This window comes from Magallana gigas, chromosome 3, assembly GCF_963853765.1.
Source record: "Magallana gigas chromosome 3, xbMagGiga1.1, whole genome shotgun sequence".
NCBI lineage: Eukaryota > Metazoa > Mollusca > Bivalvia > Ostreida > Ostreidae > Magallana > Magallana gigas.
The window spans coordinates 55,247,007-55,274,166 of NC_088855.1; the positions used below are offsets into that span (position 1 = coordinate 55,247,007).

General features: G+C 33.2%; 2 protein-coding genes and 1 long non-coding RNA gene across 4 annotated transcripts; 2 read left to right on the forward strand and 1 right to left on the reverse strand.

Annotated features, from left to right (window-relative positions):
- The first annotated feature begins 836 nt into the window (after positions 1-836).
- Positions 837-16,691, forward strand: LOC136274125 (uncharacterized). 2 transcript variants are annotated; one of them, XM_066080438.1, is made up of 8 exons: positions 11,999-12,137; positions 12,301-12,450; positions 12,799-12,849; positions 12,980-13,081; positions 13,207-13,305; positions 13,392-13,463; positions 14,852-14,972; positions 15,072-16,691. In XM_066080438.1, the coding sequence occupies exons 1-8, from the start codon at positions 12,101-12,103 to the stop codon at positions 16,171-16,173; spliced, it is 1,734 nt and encodes a 577-aa protein (XP_065936510.1). In that variant the 5' UTR covers positions 11,999-12,100; the 3' UTR covers positions 16,174-16,691. The 2 variants fall into 2 exon arrangements, with proteins under 2 accessions (XP_065936511.1, XP_065936510.1); XM_066080439.1 differs by lacking the exons at positions 11,999-12,137; positions 12,301-12,450 and adding an exon at positions 837-951.
- On the forward strand, positions 1,487-2,039 carry LOC136273563 (uncharacterized). Its single transcript, XR_010711729.1, has 3 exons — positions 1,487-1,591; positions 1,717-1,815; positions 1,903-2,039. It is a non-coding gene; the product is annotated as an uncharacterized lncRNA (long non-coding RNA).
- LOC136274126 (peroxisomal acyl-coenzyme A oxidase 3-like) lies at positions 16,677-26,782 on the reverse strand. Its single transcript, XM_066080440.1, has 11 exons — positions 26,727-26,782; positions 26,111-26,521; positions 24,612-24,708; positions 24,102-24,284; positions 23,686-23,929; positions 23,349-23,471; positions 23,078-23,188; positions 21,489-21,643; positions 20,026-20,173; positions 17,232-17,386; positions 16,677-16,854 (listed from the first exon to the last, which is right to left on the reverse strand). Exons 2-11 carry the CDS (start codon positions 26,446-26,448, stop codon positions 16,741-16,743), a joined length of 1,668 nt encoding a protein of 555 aa, XP_065936512.1. The 5' UTR covers positions 26,449-26,521; positions 26,727-26,782; the 3' UTR covers positions 16,677-16,740.
- Between the last annotated feature and the right edge of the window lie 378 nt (positions 26,783-27,160).

Below are 27,160 nucleotides of genomic sequence, written 5' to 3' on the forward strand. Positions count from 1 at the left end.
TGAAAAGTATTCCGAAGCATTTTTTCACGCAAACTTAGTTATAAATACCTTGAAAATAGTCTGATTTTAAATGGCTCGAACAATTTAGATATTTTTGTAGTCGTATGTATTCCTACGCCAGTGTTCACCATTACTAAAATACAATTTTCCAGATATTTCAATTACTGATACATAACGTGAATGCATCGTAGAGTTTAAATCTATCCTTTAATATTACACAACATGATTCATGTGGGGGGTTTCCGTCTATAGCTCGGAAAAGCCCGATAGATTATAAAACAAAAATGCGCACAATTACTAATTACAGCTGTGGAACTACATAATACTTGCCATGCGAAATTAGATATCGCTGATTTAATTTGAAATAAACAATAATCAATAAAATCAACTCCCGTCAGTACTTCAGTACTTTGATTTCTCTAGCGTTGACCTCAAATTAAATAAAACATTTCATAAATCTATTATTTGGATATATGCATATCGGCATCGTTTCAACCAGGAAACTATAAGCAAACAAGTGTTGAGATTATTTCCTTTCCAATTTTCAATTTAACGAGCGCGTGTTGGAGCTTTCAGATGCTAGCCTACAAAACTTACAGTTATGGATAAATCAAAGATCATAGTGTTTCTTATAATTGGTAAGTTATGTTATATAATTTCCACGTAAAGAGAGTGAACCAGAAAAACATTACTATAACTTTAATCATCAGATAACGAAGTTACCTTTAAATATGACATTAACAAAACAAATCAATTGCTATCGTTGAATTTTCTAACCCGTTAAATGAAATCATGATTCAGGGATCTTTTGTGGATTGGCTTTCTCCAAAGTATCCAACTGGACTACAACTATGGAGAATTGTCAAATAGCTGGACAATCACCGTACCTTGCAAACAATTTAGTTCCAGGAGAGAAATGGGTCGGAAAAGCAAAATATGTCATGCGTTGGGGTAAAATATGTGATATACGTGATCACGATTAATAAAAAATGCAATTAAGTTTTCATAAAATGAATATTTAAAATCGTTTGCTTGATGAATCTATCATATGTCGAAGTAAACAAAGATGTTTACAGCATGTTAACTACTGATAATAATGTCTATTTTTGTAAATTAAATGGAAAACATTTAAACAGATATATTGAGTCTGTAAGAATCAATTTATATTGTTTGCTATTTGGTAATATACTATAGTAAGTCGGTATTATTGGAAGTCATTTCAAATCAATGTCGTCAGTGTCATTTAAAACATTGTATTAATTCTATAATATACTCTAAGTATTCATACGTAATATTATCCTTTTACAGGTGTCATAACATTACAAATAGACAACATAAGTGGGTTTAACAACTGCACAGGTAAAAGTATAAAAGGAAAAGCATTTAATGATTAATTGTAAACTGTTGATATACTAGCAAGCTGTTTAATGAAATATGATAAGAGTTTTGTCCTTGGATGATTATTTTCTCATTTTTGTTTTAAATCTAGGATTCATACTTGGTCACTTTATTAGAGACAATCAAATATTCTCAAATTACACACACGGGGAAAAGTGCATACTTTGCGATTTTGCTGAAATAAACAAGATGCGTGAGTATGCTTTGGGCGTGAACAGAAACTAATTTGTTGGGAAAAAAAAGCCAATATCTCTTTTTAAAACTGTTATTTTTTATCTGATTATAAAATAGGTCTTTTTAAATTCATTCATTTTGTAGAATTACCTTTGCCAACATTGTGCATGGGAGTAGCACAAAATTTCTCTAACGAATACATTGCATGTAACACGTCACTGAGTTATTCATGCGATGGAACAGGTACATATTGGTTCTTAGTTCTAACATCTTTGATTGTTCAATGCACTTTAAAGAATCAATTGACTCCAATTTTTATTTTTTTAACAGTGAATCCTTCAGGTCTAAAGATCACGTTAAGCTTTGCTACTAACGGTAAGGACTCGAACGCACTTGATTTACATGTGCCTAAAATTGTAAATGACTAAACTTTTGTTCTTTGAAAATAAAAATAAAGGAAACATTTGGCTAAAATTAATTTTTATCATTCAAAAATTTATACATTTTTCATTGTAGTGATGTGATATCTTTAATAACTTTGATTCAAATTTAGTGAAAATAATAATTTAAAAAAAAACTCGAACTTTATTGTAAAGACTGTCATGAACTATCTTGTCGTTGACAAACAATAACTAATATCTCTAAGACAAGACACGAATTTATTACCTATTTCTTTGCGCTTCTCAAAACGTTTTTTTTTTTTCGTTTTTCAAAAATAAAAGTATGTGTAAGCTGATTAAATCAAACTGCGACCCCTTGGATCTTCGGACTGCCGCCTGTCGCTCTTAACCAGTGTCGTTTTCAAGTAATGGGTATTTAAAATGTTAAGGTTTTTGGAGGACCCTTTACTGTAAATACTAAGACACATTCACGTGAGTATAATTCACGAGCTATCTGAACTGTGGATAATGGTTTAGATCCATCTCAATTGTGGGTTGTGGCATGGCTGAGAGCCATCGGAACTGCGAGTTCTAACTGAGAACCATCTGAATTGTGGGTAAATGGGAAAAATTATTTGAACTGTGAATTTTCTCTGAGAACCATCAGAATTGTAAATCAATGTTCAGAGCTTAGAATAATTATAGCAGTTTATGCTGTATTCAATTGATTAATCGAAGTTTTCTTTGTTATTTCATTCATTGTCATATCCACTCTGGGACGAACAGAGTAATTATACTTATGGACCAATTTCTTCGTTAAACAAGGTCACCGCTAAGCGGAGCATCCCCTCGCGACATGAGGCATTGTGAGGGAATGCATTATTTATGAATATTTAGTTACATAAATGAGGAGAGCACATTCTACTAACCCTCCATTACTACAAAAACTACTTTTTCTTTACCTGTACTAGATCTAAATCCAAAAAGATCAAGTTCACCCCTGCGAATGTTATTGTCATTTTCATTTTAGACCACGTGGTTTTATTTGACCCTTTCAGTTTCGCAGTAAAAATCGTGCCTCGTGTTTATAGTCTTTTCATAGGTACTTGTCATCAAATAAAAAATCTAGACGTTTATTGATTTTAAACTTTATCTTCATTAATTGGCGGATAATATAGAGATTCTAGGAGTTCTAGAAATAAATATGACGATGGAAAAAATAGTTAAGTAGCGATCCCCCTAAGGATTAATTTTCGATCCGCGCCTGACCTAGTTATAGCATCAATCGTGAAACAGACTATACTATTATATGCAGAATGTTCCTTGAAGATTGCTCGATATATTTTAAGCTTTTATACAAAACAGAAACCACTCTTTTTAAAAAGCATGGCATTGCACACCACAAACATCAAACATGGCTATGATTTTATTAAACAACCCAATGTTTATATTTTCAACAACGCGTAGCGTGATTAAACACGAACGATAAATCTGTTCTGAATATCATCGTTTGATATAAAAAAAAAATGTTAGATGATGAAATAAGACATACATCTTAATAGATTTTCGTGTTTTAACATAAATTAAAGTATGATATGATATTTTTAAAAAAGCCAGTACTTACGTTTTTTGAGAATATTATCCGAACACTTACACTACTGCTCGAAATTTCACAGGAACTGAACAAATCTTCCTGAAGTTTCGTGAACTTTCATTCGAGACCCTCTGGATTTATTGCATACTCAGCAATGATAAAGAAAACATTAAAGGTTTTCTTGAAAAGATGTTTTCCTCTATATTTCTATGTTGACCGTTGAACCCCTCTTGGGGACCAAATATTGGTCCGTGGATCACGGTTAACAATTTAGAATCTTCACAATCTTACAACAACGTTTGCAAAATAATCTTAAAAAGTGTATTTTTTTAGAAGGGTTTTTTAAAATCCCTATTTATTTCCATATTTCATTTTAAACCCCTCCAGGGACCCCACTATTGATCCAGGAGTCACAGTTTTAACAAGTAAGAATCTAACTATCTTATGATGCTAGCATAGTGATATTACAAATTGTAGCATTGTAGTTCTTAACAAGATTTTTAAACATTGTCTTTATTTAATTTTATGTTAAGATTTGAACACCCTCTGGGGTCCCATTATTGGTCTGCTCGCGGTTTTAAGAATTTTTATCTTTACAATTTGAGGAGGTTCGCATTGTAATTTCATAAATTAAAGCATTGTAGTTCTTTTTAAGAAGATTTTGAAACATTTTCCCTATATCTTTCTATGTTGACCTTTGAACCACTCACACCCTTTGGCCTAGCATTGACTTGTGGGTCAGCCACATGTCACAAATCTTTGTAAAAACGACGTTAAACCCTAGGTTTGGTCTTACGACCAAATCCATGACTTACGATCTTTTGTAAAACGGGCCCCAGATTTTTAAAAATTAAGAATCTTTACAGTTTGATGATGATTGCATAGTCATCTAAAAAATTGTAGTATTATAATTCTTTATATTCGTTATGGAAAGAATTATCTTTAAAAATGACTTACATATTTCCAAGTTTAACATTTAACCTCTCCTGGTGCCCTATTGTTGTTTGAGGGTCACGCTTTTAAGAACTTAGAATCCCCACTATTGTGGGATGCTCGCATAGTTATTTCACAAATTGTAGCATTGTAGTTTTTGTTTATTAAAATTTCAACATATTCTTTATATCTTTCTATGTTGACCTTTAAACATCTTTTGACCCAGTGTGGCTTGAGTGTCAGGGTTTTAACAATTTAGAATCTTCACAATTTGAGAATGCTTGCATAGTAATCTTACAAATTGTAGCATTGTAATTCTTGAAAAGATTTTTTTTAAACGGTACCTGCAGTGCCGGTCAATTTTTGATGTAATAGAGATCTATGTGTAAAATTATCATCCTGAAATTTTTACAGCGATCGCAGAAGTAGTTTTTGAGATATTTTGGGAAAACCCGATTTCACACCTGAACAAGTTTTGAATCAAGCCGATTTGGCGTGAGATGTTGTTTTATTTCTTTATCAACCCTGGATGACTAAATATACTGTTGTTTGAGTTTAAACCCGTATTTTATCAAACAAAAATGCCGAATTTGGATATTTTGTTAGCTTCATGAATTTAGTCAAATGTGTAACACATTTTGCATATAAATGCACAGCATATGTAGCAAAATGACAATTAATCAAAGCACTATTGTTAGAAGAAACATATTTTGTTAATAGTGTCATTCTTTCGAATGATTTTTTCATGACATTATTAACTGATTAATAATATTGATAATACATATTTCGTAAAAGGTAACGCGGGATCTATTCCTCGTATAAGGCATTAAATTACAAATGATGTTGTCCGATTTTTCATTAATATTGATATCGGACCAATAACAATCAAAATAGTATGCATTCTTTAACAAACAAACACGGGATTATAAACGGATCAAGGTGAAAGTCCAAGATGGCTGCGTGATTAAGTCTGTCTCGTATTCTTTTAAAAATACGATAACGGAATTTCATTATACATTTATTTATATCCTTTTTAGAAATGTTCAAGTTTATTCAGATTTCATAATGATTCGTTGTATGTATAACAATTTAAGCTATATGGAGTTAAAGCGTTAAATTGCTGGCCATAGCGCTTGAAAGAAAGTTGCACTTTATTAATTAAGAAATTAAGACCAACTTCCGAAATAGTTACTTGATAACATTAAAAAAAGGTTTAAATTACTGAATTGTGAATTTGGTCATTATTTAAGTGATTAGATAAGTAACAATAAAGGCATTTATTTCGAACATTTATTTAGTTTACTTTTTGATAGTCTTGTGCATGATTCTTTAATTACTGATTGACTGATTATACACATGTATTAGCTTTATTTTATTTTACACAGTCTAGTTTTTTTTTCTGTTTTATTTTCTAACAATTGGGTAGTTTATTTTACACAAATCAAGTCTAGAGGTGTGAAACCCTCTCTTTGTTCACCAGACTCGTGCACCATATGTACACATACCCCAGATACACACGTGTCTGGAGCAGTGGCTTTGTTAGTTTATCTGTTTACCTGTGTCATTGTCTCGGATCATTCGTGTGTGAAAGGATATTATGTAATCAAAAAATAGATAATGAACATAAATCTGCTTATGCAAGCGTTTAAGATATCGTATTCATCGGTAAAAAAGGGCGAAGAGAATAGCAAATTTTAAAGTCCTTTAAAAGGAAATCTGACTGTATTAAAATAATATGGATACAAATTTCTAAATCTACAATACTTTAAATAACTAGATACGTCAAAACATCAGACCTATATCAATAATTTTGGCTGAAAAATCGAATTTATTTTGTATAGCTTTGTAAGGAAAAAACTATGTACAGTTTCAATCATATTTTGCCCTGATTTAGGGTGATTTTTAAAGATATCACAAGAAATTGATATGTAACGTTTATTTAAACAAGAATACCCATAAGTTGAGAATATATATATATATAGTTTTCCGATTAGACGTTTAATTGTGACGTCACAAACAGTGCATTTTCCCGTAAATTTCATAAAACTGAGCAGAAAACACCAATTCCATAGTGGTTTTTTGAATAGAAAACTATGTCCGCAGCCATCGCCCACGATGAAACTCACATTATAACTTTATCATGTGATATTACATAAAATATATTAATTTCGTCGTGGGCGACGGCTGCGGACACACTTTCCTCTTCAAAAAGCTATGAGAAAATGTGCAATTTTCATAATTTTTATTAAATCTTAGAAATAAGCCAAAATGTTTAAGTCATAACTATTTATTGAAACAAGATAAAAGTGTATAACTTGGTACTTTATATACACACATGTTCAAGATTGTACACGTGCATTTTTATGAGATGTAAACAACTTTTGAATTTTAGGGCAAAACTGTACCTTCTTCTTTCCCTCCTGTTGACCTCGTGACGTCACTTCCGCTGAAGCCTCGTTATCGCCTAATTCTGTTTTCTCTTGATTAGATTTCCTAAAGCAGGTAAAAATAGCCACTATGAAGCGGCGTAACTCCGTTATTTTTGCATCGATTTCGATACAGTTTTGTGCATTAAATTCTGGTAAATAAACTTTTTACATTAGTTTCACATCAGCTAAGCTGAAGGTACCTTTTAATTTCTCGGTTAATTGAATTATTAACCTCTCCTAAGGCCTAAGTATTGGTACGGGGTCACGATTTTAACAAATTACAATCTTCACTGTACATACAAACTTTAAAGTAAATATCTCTATTTCTTATGCAGTGGATCCGGAGGAGAAGATTTTTAAAGATACACGCTCTATTTTCCCCGTTTTCAAATTATCTCCCTTTTTAAAATTGATTCGCCTTTTATATTTTAAATTTAGAATTCTCTTTCAGTAATGATGTTTTGTGCCAAGTTTGGTTAATATTGGCCTAGTGGTTCTAAAACAGAAGTCAAAAAATGTTAATGTGAAAATGTGAAAGACTCAGAGACAGACAAACAGACAGAGCTGTGGCCCTTGCTGGGAAGTGGTCGTGTCTACAGAGCTCCGCTTAAAATATGTAACTTTTTCTGAAAGTGTGTGATTGATGATGAGAATGAACTAGTTTCACAGAATATATGAGAGAAGCATTCGGTGTGCTGAAGATTAAGCTACATTAGCAAGCTTTGATGTGCTGTGACCGTTGTACTTTTCTGTAATGCTGTATTATGTGTGATTCCAATAACAAAAGGGCATTAAGAGACCTGTCCATATCATTCATTGAGGATCCTCCCTCCCCTAAAAATCACTAAAACACGACAGCACACCTACAGAGATTAAAGTAACTGTCAAATCTCCCTCTGTACCAATAACGCAGTCTACACCTACTGCAATTGCTGAGCAAGGCGCACAACTAACTGCAGATCCCCATCAGCAGGCTTATTAGCATCAATATGTGTCCAGCTTCCCCGTCACTATTCAGAAAATAGCCCTTGTTCTTTTCTTCAGCTGAAGACACAAAAGCTAAAATCATTGATGTCACAACAAAAGCTGTTCTCCTTTAAATCCATTCATTACTTTCCAAATGAAAGCTGAATACTATGATACTATATAGTAAATAACACATTGTGTGGAATTAGCAACGACACAATGCAGCTATTTAATATTTGGCATATTAAATGTACACACACATAATTATGGCATAAAGTTGGATCACATGATTTATCTATTTAATAAAACAATTCTGAAAATTTAAACTTTCCGCTGTACGTGTCGTCCTAAACTGGTATTTAACACCTGAGCAATTCTTTATATAGCCTTGCTAATAAACCGGTTCATAAGAACAAGGTGACACAAACAGGTATTCGAATGAAAACCTTATATATCCGGATAATTAATTCATTATTATACCAAGTAGAAATTGATTTCTGTCTAATTCGTCCCTCAAACAAAAGAAATCATATGGGTCCAACTCTGTCCGGACGATATCATAAACTCCCACCGAGTAGGAAAACCGCGAAATGGGCTCCGACAAATTATCGCCAGACTAAAATCTGTCGACACGAAATTATGAATCCATGAGGATCTAAAAAAAAAAACCTGCGCGTCCACAATGACATTAAACACATCAGGATCATCAGGAGACAGACTGGTGTATTCATGTAGACAATTGTGTCGTCGCGGTCGATAAAGCAAACTGTGGCCATCGAACGGCAAAACGTCAAAGACATCAATGGGAAAGTATATCACATTTGCAAGGAATATGAGACCTGGTTCAATTTGGGATTCGGGACGATGACTGATAGACTCACTAAAGTGATAAACCGTTGTTATATAGTGTCTTTCCCCCTAGCCATCTCTCTCCCCGGAAAAATGGCTATATAGCAGTTTCGCCCCACGTAAAGCTGACTATATAGTGGGTTTTCCCCCTTTTTGTAGCCAGATTACCCCCTCGGAAAACCTACTATATGGTAGATTTTCCCCCTGTTTTACATTCCGGTTATGTTTATGGCGGGCCATTCGTGGCAATAATTTGCAATAACTGATATTATATTAATTTCTCATAATAAAGGATAATTATGGCAATTATTAATACATAGAATAGAATATATGGTTTTTTCACCCCTGATATGATCAAAGGCACGCACCTTTTTGGAACACATTTTACACGGATTTCGGAATACCTCGAATCTTTCTCATCTAATCGATGCTTATCTACAGTTTTGACTTTGACGTTATGACATTGCCATTTTTCACAGAACACATCAGAATACATTTGAGTGAAAATACGCCGGTTTGGAACTTTAATTTTCCTATGTATTATCTTCTATGTATAAGCTCCTCCCAGGAATCGAAATGCCAAATCTTGACTTAATTTTGTAGAGAAAGAAATGGAAATGTATTGCTCCCTTCGTCCAAAAAGCTATCAATTTTAAATTAATACCGTTAAATATAACCATATCATATATTTCTACTTCTTAATATCAAAATATGATATGTCAAGAAACTGAAATGTTTTACTTTGATTAATGGGTTCTTAATCATGGGTAAGAGGTATTATTATTGATTATGTGTAAAAGGCATGACTAAAGTTAGTATTTACAATTTTTGTTTTAAAGTCACGCATATTCATATTAATGTTTTTAAGAACATTTTTTTACGAAACGCAAGATGTTATGATGTAAACATTGAAAAAAAAAATGAAATGGCTTTACAACCAGAACAAAGTCGGGATCTCTGCTGGTTACTTTGGAAAACGTGAAATAGAGCCTGAACTAACTTATGTAATTATATAATATAATTCACTGCCTGCTTATTTTTTCCGCTTTTTATTTTGCAAAGTGATTTATAGATAATATACAATTTTGAAAACGGTGCCATATAAAACAAGATATACGATTCACTTAAATAAAAATCTTATCATACTATTTATGTCATATTTTTACAATAAAGATTTACTTGTGTACCATATCATTTCCTCGAACAATGAAACAATGGTAATTAGAAATAAAACTAACACATTCTTTATGAGCTGACTTATTTTTTTTTTAAATATCAGCTTAAAAATAATGAATTTACCCGCATACCTTTTTAAAGATGTTTGTTTGTAAATTTAAAAAGAAAAGCATTTGAACGTAATTTTCAACCAATTTGATCAAGAGATATATGAGTTTAAATGACCGTAAAAATATGATGATGTGGTCTTCTCTAGTTTTTTAGATACGGGGCCTTTAAAAATACACTATTCATTATAATTGGATTTTAAACATCGGGCTCGGAAACAACAAGGGCCCTGTATCAAGCCTGGGGCTAAAATTTTCTGGGTCATCTACTAGTGGTATACCACTATCACTGTGAAAATATGGTTTAGTGGTCATCTCTAGAATTTGACATTCGGGCCAACACTTATTGAACACAATTCAATTATTACAATGGGGTTTTAAATATCGGGTCCTTCAACATCGAGGGCCCTACCCTGAGGGCTGAAATTTTCAGAGACATCTACAAGTGGTAAACCACTGCCACTGTGAAAATATGGTGATATGGTCTTTTCTAGTTTTTAAGATATAGACTCCTTAAAAATTATCTCTATATTCAAAATAATTGGATTTTAAGCATCGGGCTATGATACATCGGAATCAACATTTCTCATAAACAAAGGTTTAGTCTGGATAAAATTTGCACAAACAGACAGATGGACTGATAGATTGATCGAAAAATGCTCAAAACAGTTTTCACTTACAAATTCAGAACACAGAATTATGCTTAAGAGTGTATATCTTGTAAACTAAATTAACTCCATTACACACATGTTCAATTTTTAGCATTGTCTATAAAAAATAATAATTCGGTACCTTAACAGGTGAATGCTGATATATGCAACCTAGGAGTGTAAAAACATTGATTTTAATTCTTACCGGGTTTCCATAAATATTTTTTATAAAATCTGAACCAAAAACGTGAGGGAGAAACCCTACTATGGGGGGGGAAGCTACTATATAGTAGCTTTTCCCCCGCGGAAAAGGCTACTATATAGTAGGTTTTCTGGCGGGAAAAGCTACTATGGGGAAAAAACTGCTATATAACACGTACTGTACTATCTTCTCCTCTCTTCTTGTGAAAGTGAGCTCAGTGATATTATTTTATAAATCTACCTCTTATTAACTAGAGATACCGCACCAGTTTAACAATACAATGCACCATTCCATAGATGTTAAAATATACATGCCGTTGTTATTCAGTAAAATAAAACATAGGCAATATTATATAAATCTAAATATTATTCATCATAACTTCTCTCTTCATCTTCACACAAATTAACTTAAAATAATTTTGTTTTTTCAGAAGTTTAAAGGTGTTGTTTAGTTTAAGAGCCATGAAAATAAATTTAATTTCAGTAAAAACTAAATAGCCGAAATATGTTTAATTTTTAAGAAAAAGGTTATCCAAAATAAATGATATCAGGTACGACTTAATATTTTTCACAGAACATGAAAAGTGGTAGGTCGTACCAGAAATGAGACTGTGTTATGTCAAATCAAAAATGATAAATTTGTTGAAAAGTATTTCGAAGCATTTTTTCACGCAAACTTAGTTATAAATACCTTGAAAATAGTCTGATTTTAAATGGCTCGAACAATTTAGATATTTTTGTAGTCGTATGTATTCCTACGCCAGTGTTCAACATTACTAAGATACAATTATCCAGATATTTCAATTACTGATACATAACGTTAATGCATCGTAGAGTTTAAATCTATCCTTTAATATTACACAACATGATTCATGTGGAGGTTTTCCGTCTATAGCTCGGAAAAGCCCGATAGTTTATAAAACAAAAATGCGCACAATTACTAATTACAGCTGTGGAACTGCATAATACTTGCCATGCGAAATTAGATATCGCTGATTTAATTTGAAATAAACAATAATCAATAAAATCAAATCCGTCAGTACTTCAGTACTTTGATTTCTCTAGCGTTGACCTCAAAGTAAATAAAACATTTCATAAATCTATTATTTGGATATATGCATATCGGCATCGTTTCAACCAGGAAACTATAAGCAAACAAGTGTTGAGATTATTTCCTTTCCAATTTTCAATTTAACGAGCGCGTGTTGGAGCTTTCAGATGCTAGCCTACAAAACTTACAGTTATGGATAAATCAAAGATCATAGTGTTTCTTATAATTGGTAAGTTATGTTACATAATTTCCACGTAAAGAGAGTGAACCAGAAAAACATTACTATAACTTTAATCATCAGATAACGAAGTTACCTTTAAATATGACATTAACAAAACAAATCAATTGTTATGGTTGAATTTTCTAACCCGTTAAATGAAATCATGATTCAGGGATCTTTTGTGGATTGGCTTTCTCCAAAGTATCCAACTGGACTACAGCTATGGAGAATTGTCAAATAGCTGGACAATCACCGTACCTTGCAAACAATTTAGTTCCAGGAGAGAAATGGGTCGGGAAAGCAAAATATATCATGCTTTGGGGTAAAATATGTGATCACGATTAGTAAAAAATGCAATTAAGTTTTCATAAAATAAAAATTTTAAATCGTTTGCTTGATGAATTTATCATATGTCGAAGTAAACAAAGATGTTTACAACAAGTTTACTACTGAAAATAATGTCTATTTTTGCAAATTAAATGGAAAAAATTTAAACAGATACATTGAGTGTGTAAGAATCAATTTATATTGTTTGCTATTTGGTAATATACTATAGTAAGTCGGTATTATTGGAAGTCATTTCAAATCAATGTCGTCAGTGTCATTTAAAACATTGTATTAATTCTATAATATACTGTAAGTATTCATACGTAATATTATCCTTTTACAGGTGTCATAACATTACAAATAGAAAACATAAGTGGTTTTAACAACTGCACAGGTAAAAGTATAAAAGGAAAAGCATTTAAAGATTAATTGTAAACTGTTGATATACTAGCAAGCTGTTTAATGAAATATGATATGAATTTTGTCCTTGGATGATTATTTTCTCATTTTTGTTTTAAATCTAGGATTCATACTTGGTCAACTTATTAGAAATAATCAAATATTCTCAAATTACACACACGGGGAAAAGTGCATACTTTGCGATTTTGCTGAAATAAACAAGATGCGTGAGTATGCTTTGGGCGTGAACAGAAACTAATTTGTTGGGAAAAGAAAGCCAATATTTCTTTTTAAAACTGTTATTTTTTATCTGATTATAAAATAGGTGTTTTTAAATTCATTCATTTTGTAGAATTACCTTTGCCAACATTGTGCATGGGAGTAGCACAAAATTTCTCTAACGAATACATTGCATGTAACACGTCACTGAGTTATTCATGCGATGGAACAGGTACGTATTGGTTCTTAGTTCTAACATCTTTGATTGTTCAATGCACTTTAAAGGATCAATTGACTCCAATTTCTTTTTTTTAACAGTGAATCCTTCAGGTCTAAAGATCACGTTAAGCTTTGCTACAAACGGTACAGATTTACCTGTGCCTAAAAATGGTAAATGACTAACCTTTTGTTCTTTGAAAATAAAAAAAAAGAAGAAACAAATGGTTAAAAACGTAAAGTGTATCATTTAAATGTATACATATTTTTCATTGAAGTGATATTTGAAACACTGTGTGAAATTGTTATTAACTTTGAATAATATTGAGTTTTCAAATTGTTTATGAGGAGAAAATAGTGACGATACATGCAAAAATAACCTCGAATTCTCTTTTAAAGTCATGTTTAACCAGATACGGGACCAATTTATTGACTATTTCAATACACTACTCTTTAGAGAGAACCTTTTTGCCGGACTTTTTCTCTTTCGATTTTCTGTTAATTTATCTGAATTTTTTTTTTTCAGTGTACCAACGTGAATGAAAACTTCAAAGAATTTAACAGAAAATCGAAATTTTATTAACCTTTTGAAACACGTCGACTAAAAAATTACATCAAATAGTTAGTCGTTGCAAAAAAAATCACCCATTATGCAAACTTACAATTTTCGATTTTCCACTGAGAGTTGTAAACCTCGGTTAAACTCTTGGTCTAGTAAAACAAACTTATATATATCTGCATAGTTTCATTTACCTGCACATTTTGATTCATCGCCGATCATACCTTTTTGTATGAATTTTGAAAATGGCATAATTTCTTTTTTTCTAAAAACACCACCTTTCTTGATTGATGCGTAGGTTGTTTTGAAAAGCCATGTTTAGTGGAAAATTTACAATTCATGGATTTGACACATTATGTACCGTTGAAAAAAAATCATACACACGTCCAAAATGTATCATTGATGCGATTAAAGATATATAGATAAAAAATACCAACCGTTCTGCGATTCAAAGCTAATCAAAAAAGACAGTCTTAATCAATAGTTTGTCTTACTGCGCAACCAATCGACTATTCTAGACCCTATCATGTATCAGTAAATTTAACATTTTATCACAACAATTAGGATCCATCGTCTTTGATAAAGTAATTGATAAAAATTATCCCGTTTATAATTCAATAAGGGTTACTAACACATTACAACAGTTTATTGATTGCCGTTATAATAAAACACACACATATATTTTAAAAAAGAATGTGAGCTAAAATAAGCAAGAAAGATGAACACTGCATTCACGAAACACTGTCTTCTTAGGTTTTCGTTTGCTTTACGATCAACAATTTCGGAGATGTTGTTGTTTCAGACTGACAAACTTGGTAATTTCAAAGAAAACACTTTAAGTACATTTACGTAGGAATAAACGATACTATGGTCGATACGATGTAAAGGGCGTTCTATTAACATATGATTGCTGCTCTTCACATAGCTAGTTTTTCTACGGAAAATAAATTCTTTTTTTACTTTTAATATATTCAGATTCCCTTTATAATTTCTTTCTTTTAAGATATCTCAGAAGCAAATCCCGGTTGTTCTCTTCTATCAATTTTGGAAGACCATTATTTCTTCTATTGCCTAATGTTTGTGTTGATCTTAGCAGTAATTTCAAACATATCATGTGTTTGTTGGTACGTATAGAATTGTCTTTTACTTATACTTTTTATTGTTGTTTTTTCGGTCTTTCGCTTTTTCTTTCCTGAATTATTGGTGCATCACTATTTTTATAGCTGCGTTAAATATCAAATGAGAAGAAAACTACGGACAATGGAAATCAGTCGTTTAGAAACTCGTGGTAGACCTGCCTCAGAAGCCATTGAGCGTATCTATATCAACCGGGACCTTGCGTCTCAGAGCACTACGTACGACGTGATGGCGGACATGGCTAAAAATTCAGATCCCACTCATTGTGACGAAGAGTATGGCCTGCAAGAATACGACAGAGGAGTTTTACGAAGTGCTAAAGCTAACAGTGGGGACTATGATCTAGCCTGGCCGTACAACGGCTGGTCGGCGGCCCCGTCACCTAATGCTGATTACGACCACATGGAGATGCTGAGAAAACAAATGATGGACACTGTACCGGAAGAAGAGGTTTATAGCAAACAGCGTCTGGTGGAAGATGAATATGATGTCGTCACAGCAGAGCCTCGATGTGAAAAAGAAAAGAATAGCAGGAAAACAGAATTGGCAGAGAACGTCAGCGTCAAAGCCATAGGCAAAAAAACCAAAACAGCAGACGATCAAAATAACACCAAAACCAAGCATACTATGACAAGTGCGGCAAAATCTATCCAGACATCAGAAGACCAAACATCAGCAAGAAACACGAATGTCAAAGAAACGGTTAGAGCTACAGAAATAAAATATTTACACACAGAGAGTGAATATCAAGATATAGATGAAAGGAAGGATCAACAGTCTGTCGATATAAAAAAATCCGTACGTTTCAGCAAGGAAGGTCCCGTTCAATATGGCACAGGTTTTGCTAATGATAGTTGTAACAACAAACAAGCCTCAAAAATAAAAGATAGCAAAGTAAAGCAGGGAAAAATGGAAAAGACTTCAATGAAAATGACGGAAACCAAAGCAATGCACAAAAAATCTCAGAGCAACAAAAGCACAGATGCCAAAAAATCTAATATTGGTGGGGGAAACAGTCCTTGTAACAACAGTACAGAATTATATCATATTCTTGAGGTCAAGATACCGGTAGATAAGGATACTACCCCAGATAAAGTTTCGACAAAAGAAGCAGAGAAAATGCTAGACGAGGCAACGGCAATGCTCGTAGAGAGCATTAACAGTGTGTCTTTGAACACAAAACTGTAAGCCAAACAAGGAGAAACAGATTTACAAGGCGAAAGATATAAATACATTCAGCACCCCCCCTCCGGTATCCCGTGCCTGTTATGTTGATTGATTAATTATGTTATGTAAATTATTTAAGTTGGCTATAATATACTGGTTTTCGAGTCCAGCTCCCACTCCCCCTTACTCTTTGTTTGAAATACAGAAATAACTCAACTTATGAAAAATTCAAAAATAATTTTTAATTTACCTATAACAAATTGCTTAGATATTATCATTGTTTTTAATCAAGCATGTGACATACTGATCTCTTAACCAAATGTAAAATTAATCCTGGAACAATATAGAATAATGGATAAAATGTTCATATCAATTGATGCATTAAATGTTTATATAGGCTAATGCATTCACACTTTAACAGTCATTAGCTTTTTTAAATTCTGTGTACATTGTTTTAACACACTTCAGCCAGGAATCATTTCATTAATTGATGTCAGTGATATTTTACATATATTTATGAATAAATTAAATACATTCCATGTTACAGTTTATGATTTGGAGGTCAGAGTTCTGAAGGTTTGGAATGTTTTATAATTTAGATTTGCTCCCAATGACCGGTTTATTCACAAACTCTTTCCAGTATGACGGTCTCTCTAGAGCATTGGGTCCTTGAATCATTGCACTGTATAAATTCTTGTAAATCTGAAAACAGAAAAAAAAGTTATTAATTGGGAAAATTGAAAACATTCTTATAAAATTAATATAAATAAATCATGTGGGCGACTGTATAAGTACTGATATTTATGTTCACTATGTTCAAAGAGTATAATTTCCTATACTTTCTAATTAAATGTAGTGTTACAAGCGAAATTAAAGCAGGAAATTAATAATTGGTCTTGAAAAATGACACTCAGTGCCTTGTTCAAAGAGTCACAGGGAAACATGACCAATGTGTATTTTTCAAGATTTTTGAACTTTGTCAGAAAATAATCATCATGGTAATAATTTATTGCATGTTTTGTCCTGGTGTCAAACTCTGTCGAAAGGAAATGTTGGGTATATTTCATTACTATGAGTACCTGTCCATCTGACTTTCCTATGGGAGAATTCAGAATAAAGTCTGTGGGGGCAATGGCATCCACCAATGCCACAGCATCATCCTTCAGTTCATAACATAGGTGTAGTATGGCTTCCTGTATCAATTTAGGAGGCTCATTCCCTGATATGTATCCACCTGATAAAAAAATCTCAGGTTAACAAAGAATTTGGTCTCAGACTCTCATTCATTTAGAATGTTCCATCTCCTTCTTAAAGAGGTGTGTGTGGTTTAGTCATAATTTCTTCAAAAAAGTTATGAATATTTCTTGAAATTGAAAGAACTAAGTAATACATTTTCCTTATTTGCAGAAAGTTGAGTGCTGCAATATAAAACAGCTGAAACAATTTCAACCATTGCAATGTGAAATTGTAGAAAGCTGTAAATAGCCTGTATATTACAACACTCTTCCTTATTCATGATAATATTATTTCCTTATGAAAAACTTCAAATGACAGGATTTTTGTAAATATGAGTTAAAAAGGAAACAACAATTCAATTTTCTAAATTCCATAGACAAAAATAGAACAAGATAACAACAATGCATGCTAACAGAGTTTCCTGTTGTACACAGCTGGCAGGGTGGAGCACCATTGGTAAGATTATGTATAATGGCAAGATTGACATGGAGAGACATCCGAGTATAACATTACAAAATCCTAAAAGTTTTACATAATAAAGGTCAGAGGAAAGAATAACAAAATCGCAAAAGTTTTACATAATAAAGGTCAGAGGAAATTTTTTTAAAAAGCTATACAGTGTACTTGTAATCTAGTTACATGTGAAAAAGTTAAGTTACCATTTCCATTTAGAATACTTAGTATCCATCTACGTGTTCAATTACAGAAGATTCCTAATTAAATGACAGAAATTAATATCTGTGTAAAATCGCAAGAAGCAACTCTAGCAGATTATAAAATATTGCTTTTATTTTCTGACAGTTGGAATTACAATTCAAGGTTATAACAAAAGTGGGGTGCTTGGCATTTTATATTCGCAGTTTAGAATTAAATATCCACATAAAAAGTAATTTATAATACTTGTAGCTACCATAGTTATAATACTTATGTACCAGTCCAGTTACTTGTAGTGGCCTATGATATCAATGTACTTATCTAATACTAGTAGAATCTTATAATATCAATGTACCTGTCCATGTACTTGTAGAGAGCTATAATATCAATGTACCCGTTCAAATACTCTATCAATGTACCCGTCCAAATACTATGTCAATGTACCTGTCCAAATACTATATTAATGTATACCCATCCAAATACTCTATCAATGTACCTGTCCAAACACAATATCAATGTACCCGTCCAAATACTATAATCATATACCCATCCAAATACTATATCAATGTACCCATCCAAATATTATATCAATGTAACTGCCCAAATACTTGTAGACAGTTATAATATTAATGTAACTGTCCTAATACTTGTGGGGAGTTATTATATCAATGTAACTGCCCAAATACTTGTTAAGGGCTAAAATATCATTGTAACTGTCCTAATACTTGTAGAGGGCTATCATATCAATGTAACTGTCCAAATACTTGTAGAGAGTAAAAATATCAATGTAACTGTCCTAATACTTGTGGAAGGCTATAATATCAATGTAACTGTCCAAATACTTGTAGAGAAAAAATATCAATGTTACTGTCCTAATACTTGTAGAGGGCTATAATATCAATGTAACTGTCCAAATACTTGTAGAGAGTAAAAATATCAATGTTACTGACCTAATACATGTACTTGTAGAGGGCTATAATATCAATGTAACTGTCCAAATACTTGTAGAGAGTTATAATATCAATGTAACTGTCCAAATACTTGTAGAGAGTAAAAATATCAATGTTACTGTCCTAATACCTGTAGACAGTTATAATATCAATGTAACTGTCCTAATACTTGTAGAGAGTAAAAATATCAATGTAACTGTCCTAATATGTATAGAGGGCTATGATATCAATATGATGTCAAAAAAGAATCCATGCTGACAGCAAACTCAGTTTCATTCCATTATTCTTCAAATGGTGTTTAAAGATTATCAGATACCTTGAATTAGAGTTTTTACAAATCAAAATTGCTTGTCTCTGCATGGCACATTCCCATAACAGCAGTTTATACAGTATGTTACTTTACTAAAACATCAATACAACTGTCATATAAACTCTGTTGGAATATTGCAGCATCTCCAAGTTTTTGTACTGTGCTAGAATATTAATGTACCAATCCAGTTGTCTGTACACTAATAGAGTACACAGTCTACATTTGTACTAGAGTGTTTACCACCTAACAGCTCTTTATTAGAGTGTCAAATAAATGACTCAAAAATGGTCTCATGAGAGAGTTACATAACATCAAATTTAAAGTCACTATCAGTATAATAAACAAATAAACAGCATGTTAAACTCACCAGGATATGATCTTGGTTGATCACATGATCAAAGCCTGTGAGGCCCAAAGGGCTTCTCAGAAGATTTGATCATGTACTAACCAAGTTCATATCCTGGTGAACTCTTTTACATTGCTGTTTGTTACTTGTATTAAAATGTGAGAAAGACAACTTGATCAGAATGGTTTACAGAACTGTGTTTTTATGTTTACAAAAATTTCTACCAACAAATGATAAGAATGTGTAACAATCATTGTGACATTATAAAGTTCACACAGAACTGAAGTGAATGCTTTTGCTATTCTTATTGTTTTAGACTCGTATAAGGAAACATATATTCAAATGTAATTATTGTATAATGGGAGTAAGTGGTCTACCTTGGTATAATGTAGTGAGGTGCTTTTCCAGTCTCCAGAGTCCAAACAATGCAGCGATGCGGGCCAGCACAGGAACTAGGTCAGCTGGAACATCTTCTCCATCCTTCCCCTCCCGCAACAAGGTCACAAACCGTTCAAGAACAGTCAACTAGAAATAAAAATTAACTTACTTGTCTTCGGATACACAATATTTTATGTTGCAAATCAGATTTTATAAAGCATCTTAATTTGAAAAAGATAAAGCAATATTTACCCCATTCTAATTTAATTACTGCATTTGATCTTTAAAATGTAAAATACTGTAACATGTTATAAAGTATCAGTGTGGTAACAAATCTGTATTATATCTCCAAACTTTCCAATGATTTTTAATATTTTCCTTAAATTCATTGCATACTTTTAATGTAGGTAACAAAGAAATAAATCTTATACATTGTATTATGTAAATGGACATATTATTTTCAAATCATTATGTAATGTGTTCCCTTTTTTTTAACAAAATTTGTTTCAATTTGGATGTTGTGATCAAATCAATGTTTGTAGCAGGTAAAGGATCAGAGTCTAAGAGAGATCAGTTGAACTAGCTCTTAGACATTGATCCATGAATTATAGTGAGATAAAAATATAAAATTGAAACAGACCACTCTGTTATAAAAACATGATTTGTACAAAGTTCAAGCTAAAATAATATTTGACTTGATGATTTGATTTTATTATTGCCTTGCCTTCTAATACAGCAGATGCTATCTGATTGGTGAGTACCTCGGTATGAGCGAGGGCCAGGGACAGACACAAATAGATTATAACTATTAAGTGAGTACCTTGTTATAAGCCAGGGCCAGGGACTGACACTAGAACATTATAACTATTTAGTGAGTGTCTCGATATGAGCCAGGGCCTGGGACCGACACTAGTAGATTATAACTGTTTGGTGAGTACCTCGATATGAGCCAGGGCCAGAGACCGACATTCGTAGATTATAACAGTTTGGTGAGTACCTCGGTATAAGCCAGGGCCTGGGACCGACACTAGTAGATTATAACTGTTTAGTGAGTGTCTCGATATGAGCCAGGGCCAGAGACCGACACTAGTAGATTATAACTGTTTGGTGAGTACCTCGATATAAGCCAGGGCCAGAGACCGACACTAGTAGATTATAACTGTTTGGTGAGTGTCTCGATATGAGCCAGGGCCAAGGATTGACACTAGTAGATTATAACTGTTTGGTGAGTACCTCGATATGAGCCAGGGCCAAGGATTGACACTAGTAGATCATAACTGTTTAGTGAGTGTCTCGGTATGAGCCAGGGCCAGAGACTGTCATTAGTAGATTATAACTGTTAAGTGAGTACCTGGATATAAGCCAGGGCCAGGGTTCGACACAAGTAGATTATAACTGTTTGGAGAGTACCGCAATATAAGCCAGGATCCAACACTATTAGATTAAACTGTTACGCGAGTACCTCAATATAAGCCAGAGCCAGGGATCGACAGTAGTAAGCCTGGCTGTTGTTCCGGGCCGTGAATCCATCACTTCCTTTCTTCATCTGGGACTGGAATCTCTGGGAACTGTCAACCAGCAGACGACAGACCAGCCATCGGAAGGCGTTGATGGACACTGAGAACAGAATTGGGGATTTAGTAACACACCTGTATTCAGTTAGCTGAATGTGTCACTGCATGTGACAAGATTGAAAAGATATGCATAGAAGATGTACTGTCCAGAAGAAGTATATATAAGAGAGCTACCCGGTACATGCCACAATTTGGCTCAATACATGCACATTAAACAATTAAGCCATCTTATTAAGATCAGACACCATGTTCATTAATTTTGTTGTTTAAGTAGCCATAAATTGATAGATCTTTATTTGATTGCAGAGTAAAATCTTATTCAAAGGGCAATTACTTTTATAATTGACACAGTTTTGATCTGTCAGGTTGCCAAATAAAGCCCATAACCATAACCTGTTCAATATCTGCTAAAACTTGAGAAATATTAAGTTGGTGTTAAACTGGTATGGCCAGGACTTTCTATAAAAGGAATCAGAAATTCCAAAAATTTGGATTAGCCACTTCAAATTTTGTATTAATTAACAAATTATATCATTAATTAGCAAATTAAAACTCTTTAAAAAGCCTTTTTCATGATTTTTTCACCACTTCACAAAAATACATTAAATAGAAAAAGGAACAGGGAAATACTACATGTTCTGGTATATGTAAATGTATACGGCCATTTCAGCAAGGGCATCAAAATTAATATGTGTCTCTGACATTAATTTTTCTTACTTTATTTCCATTGTAAATACATGTACAAGACTGTGTGCCACTCTCTTACTCCATACACTCACATACAAGTTAATTAAGAAATTAGATTATACATGATGAATTCTTATTAGAAATTATAAAACATCAAAGAGGCATGCCCATCTTGACCTCTTTCTTCTGTAAAATTTATTTTCAAACATTTTTTTCTAAGGAATAACAATTGTACAAATATATCAAAGTATCATTAAATGCAATAAAAGCACTTTTTTGGATTGGTTAAAAATATGTCTCTTAACTAAAATGATAATAAAATTTATAGGCATGTACCGGTATTTACTTTCTGGATCGAAAACTGAAAGTGACAGTATTGGCATCAAATACAATTCCTAAAAATCCAATGACCATGATATTTGAGAAACAGATGGAAAATAACAAAAAATATTTTTAATTGTGTCTGGTTCTAAGGAATATATTGAACATGGTGGAGAATTCATAATTTTACATGAGTAAGGTTTTGTTAGTACTTGGTATTAATAGTTCATGGGATAACTGCTTAACATTTCAAATGTTAAGCAGGTATCCCATGAACTATCAATCAACCACAAATAATTGTTTCAAACCCTCATGTGTACTAAATGGAAGCTTTATTGAAAAGTCATTAGTGATTCTGAATTCACCTTGTGTATCAAACAAATTATGATATCATAATACAGACCAAAAGAAAGACAGTGTCGTCGCTCAACACAGCGATTTGCGATAATTGTTGTGTTTTGATACTTACCCTCAGGGTCCATACATTGAGCTACAGAGGTGGGGGTGAAGCGAGATGAGAGGATGTTTTTCATGTCGTTCAGGAAGTTGACACTTTCCAATGGGGAATCTATCTTCTTCCCTATAGAACAATCAGAACATGGCTGCTTAATGCAAGGCTCTTAATTTCAACATTAAATTTTACATGCAGTAATAATAATATCCTTTTCATTTTCAGTAGATTTCAAAGCAACATTTTTTTAAATAAAAAGATTCGGTGTAGTTTAATAATCCTTTCTTACCACTGGACAGTTTGTCTAAGAGGGACAACAGGTAGTTACTGGTCTGCTGAAGAATGACGTTGTTGTCCCCCTCGTAGGTACAATTAGGGTCATTGTCGTTCCTCAACACGCCTAGTCTATTCACTGTGAATGTCAAGGTTAAAAAAATTGTCAAGGTGAAAAATTATTGTGCACAAAACTCAGAAGTCACAACAAAAACATAATGTATCAATTTAATTAAGTGTGTACACCCCAAAAAATATTTTCATTGCTAACAACTTCTAAAAATATGACTTATGGTAAATAATAAATAATTCCATGCTTGATAAATTCTGAAACTTTTTATCTTTATACGTACCTCCAAAGTAACCATGGCCACCACATGCCTCCCGACACTCCTGAATGGCGTCTCTCGCTATCCAGCCGGCCAGAGGCTTGCTAGCACACGACAAGGCATGGATTTCTTTACCGAGCTCAGCAGACCTTTCTGATTTATCTCCAACCATAATACTGATCCTGAGAGAGGCATAGTCCATGAAGAAACTGTCAGAAAAGTGCTCCAAGACATATGTGGCTGCCAAATATGGAATCAACCGCCATTGCTGGGAAAGAAATTACAGATATGAGAGATACATTGTTTGTTACCACCATGTAAACATCAAATATCTTGCTTAAGGAAAAGTATACTTCAAATAAAATTGGAAAAATATAACGCATGACACAATATTGACATCAATATCGTTTATTTCAAATCAAATAAGATGAACAACTGACCTGGAGTTGATATTCAATAACTGGAATCTCCTCTGTGTCTGTGGGACCGAACTGTCGCCTGACTGCGGAGTACCTGATGGCTATAGGCATACAGAGCTTCAGGTTACAAACACACATCCCTGTGATCCCCACTCGGCCTCCTGACAATGCCCCCAGAGAGGCCCCAAACCTCTTGCTTGGATCCTAAAGACGCAAAAAAACGTAATTACATGTCTGGTGTTTTTTCATTAATGCCTTTTTATCAATTACCAATGTCATAAACAAATACAGTATCTATTATCAATTTTCTGTATTTTTATTGTTTAAGAATCTGCTTGAGAAACTGCTGTTTTGATTTCAATTGACCTTTAAATAACTTTTGAATATTAAATAAAATAAAAATTAAATAACGTAATGAGCAATCTGAATTATCATTCCTGCTAGTATGAGGTTATCCTTTTAAAAATGATATATTAAAATATTTGCACAGCTCATTAGACATACTATCCTATGGCAGTATAGTATTCATACCTTATATGGAGTGACATATTTTCCCTCTGGAGTTACATCCCCTGTTTTGTTTAGTAAATATTCCCTTGGAATGCGGTACTTATTGAAGGACAAAAAACTGCAAAAATACACAAGACTTTGATGCAAATGGTTTATATATACCTGGTTCCAGGTATTAAGCAGGTGCAATTCAGCTGAACAATTGATATAGAATGACATAAGACATAACTTGTTTCTATTCTATGACACTAAAAACAACATATGATAATAATTACTGGGTATTATTAAAGAGGAATGGAATGTATAATATCCATATTTATTTTATTGCATAACAGTGCAGATCAGTTGATAAACGCATCAATTAGTGATCTGTTTAATATTCCAGATACAAAATTTCAAAACAAATTTCAAAATATTACTGTATGATGTACTTTTGTTCAAATTCATAGTTAAGATGTTTCTCATATACATGTACCTACATGTATATACCAAATAAACTTCAATTAACTGTACCAATTCTCAATCAATTACAATTACATGTAGCTCACAGACACAACAAAGTTTTGCCGGTATCTAATCTTTACATGTATCAAATAAAATTACAAAAGTGAAACAGGCATTGATTGATAAGGACAATATGATGTAAGGGAGATAATCAGTCAGGTCAGCTGTCCCTGTGGCTTTGTTTACAGTGTGTAGTCTATGTAGTTTAATTTGTATACTTCTCCCATCAGTGATAGATTTTGAACTAATTAGTCTGTTCCACTGACTGGCCTTAAAGTGACAAAGTCCAGCTCTGAACTACATCTTGACTATAATTAGTACAATGTACTGACTGACAGTGTTATCTTTGTGTCCATCAACTTTTGAAATCAATATCATTATGTGCTTTAAAAAAGGTCAAATATTATCAATTTTTACTGAAACACAAAATACAATTCAACAACTAGAAATACTAGGTACATGTAATTGGTTATAGAATACATGCGCGGATCCAGAAAATTTTTCCAGGGGGGGTCCGAAGGATAATTGTGTTTGCCAGGGGGGGTCCGAGGCATATTTTCGCGATAATTTTACTATGTAAATTTAATAAATTTTCATTTTCCAGGGGGGGTCGGGACCCCCCCGACCCCCCCTCTAGATCCGCGCATGGAATATGTCTGGTCAAATCTGACTCCATTTAAATAGAGTAAATACTGCAAATGTGTTACATTTGGCCGAGTATTTTATTTGGCGGAATGTGGCTTCTGCTTAATCAAGTATATCACCAAATGTCAAACATATAATTATGTAGATATTAGATAGATACATTCACCAAATGTGCTTCATCAAATCCATGCTAACGTGTTGAAAAATCAATTTCCAAATATCATACACACTATATACATTTACAGTTGATTATAAAAATTATCTTTGGGACACACTTATATGTCTATGTCCAATGTTTGAGAATTACTACCATAGTTTGATAGTTGTAATTTTCTTATCCCTGAATCTATCTATATTTCTGAATCACTTACCCATTGTCAATCCCGTTCAGTCCGAGCTTCTCCCCCATGTCTCCTACCACCACCCCTGGGACACAGTGTAGGGTCTTTGGGTCACGGATTGGGACAACGAAGGAATGGAGACCCTGACACGCCCCATCAGGGGTGTACAGCTGGGCATAAACGATAGCATGGGTGGCCGTCTTTCCCATGTTACCGGACCAAATCTTCACCGCCTCAAAGTCTGGGGTGTTCAATTCACACCCCTGGGACACAGTGTAGGGTCTTTGGGTCACGGATTGGGACAACGAAGGAATGGAGACCCTGACACGCCCCATCAGGGGTGTACAGCTGGGCATAAACGATAGCATGGGTGGCCGTCTTTCCCATGTTACCGGACCAAATCTTCACCGCCTCAAAGTCTGGGGTGTTCAATTCAAACTCCTGTAATTAAAGCAGATCATGAATAAATTACAAATTATCAGCTGAGTACACATTCTCATTCAAATTATTTTCAATGACTTCCAGTACTTAAAATATTCAAAAAATGTAAGAAAGTGCATTTGCATTGTCACTGTGGTAAGATGATGAAATACATGTACTATTGATCTCCTTCATCTAAATGATATCAGTAGTTAGGTAGACTCATCTGGCTCTCGGTAATGTAATGTGCTGTTGTCCTCATAGCTTTTGTATTGCTGCCATGACTGAGTTCTGTCAGTGCACTTGTCTATTAATCTGACACATCTGGTATCAATAATGTATTTACTATTTATGCATTTCATAATTTTATGTGCCAATTTTCACCTTTTTTTTTACCAAATCTTAGCAATATGCCAAAATGTTGAAGTCATAACTATTTTTTTAAACAAGATTAAAAAAAAGCATAACTTGGTACCTCATGCATACAAATATTCAAGATTATGTACAGGTATGTGTATTTTATGAGATTTAAACAACTTTTGAATTTCAGGGCAGATATTGAAAGAAACTGCATCTTCTTCTTTGACCGAACTAATCCAATTCGCCCGAAAAAAACCTAATTCTTCAAACAAACAACTTAATCAACAACAATTTCTCTTC

Bases quoted from the DNA above. Each gene is read 5' to 3' on its own strand.
- LOC136274125 (XM_066080438.1), top strand. From the start codon at position 12,101: ATGGATAAATCAAAGATCATAGTGTTTCTTATAATTG. The intron at 12,451-12,798 runs GTAAAATATGTG...ATCCTTTTACAG, and splicing joins AAAATATATCATGCTTTGGG to GTGTCATAACATTACAAATA. The intron at 12,850-12,979 runs GTAAAAGTATAA...TTTTAAATCTAG, and splicing joins TGGTTTTAACAACTGCACAG to GATTCATACTTGGTCAACTT.
- LOC136274126 (XM_066080440.1), bottom strand. From the start codon at position 26,448: ATGCTATCGTTTATGCCCAGCTGTACACCCCTGATGGGGCGTGTCAGG. The intron at 24,285-24,611 runs GTATGAATACTA...TTGCGTCTTTAG, and splicing joins AATATGTCACTCCATATAAG to GATCCAAGCAAGAGGTTTGG. The intron at 23,189-23,348 runs GTAAGAAAGGAT...ATTGTTCTATAG, and splicing joins CTTAGACAAACTGTCCAGTG to GGAAGAAGATAGATTCCCCA.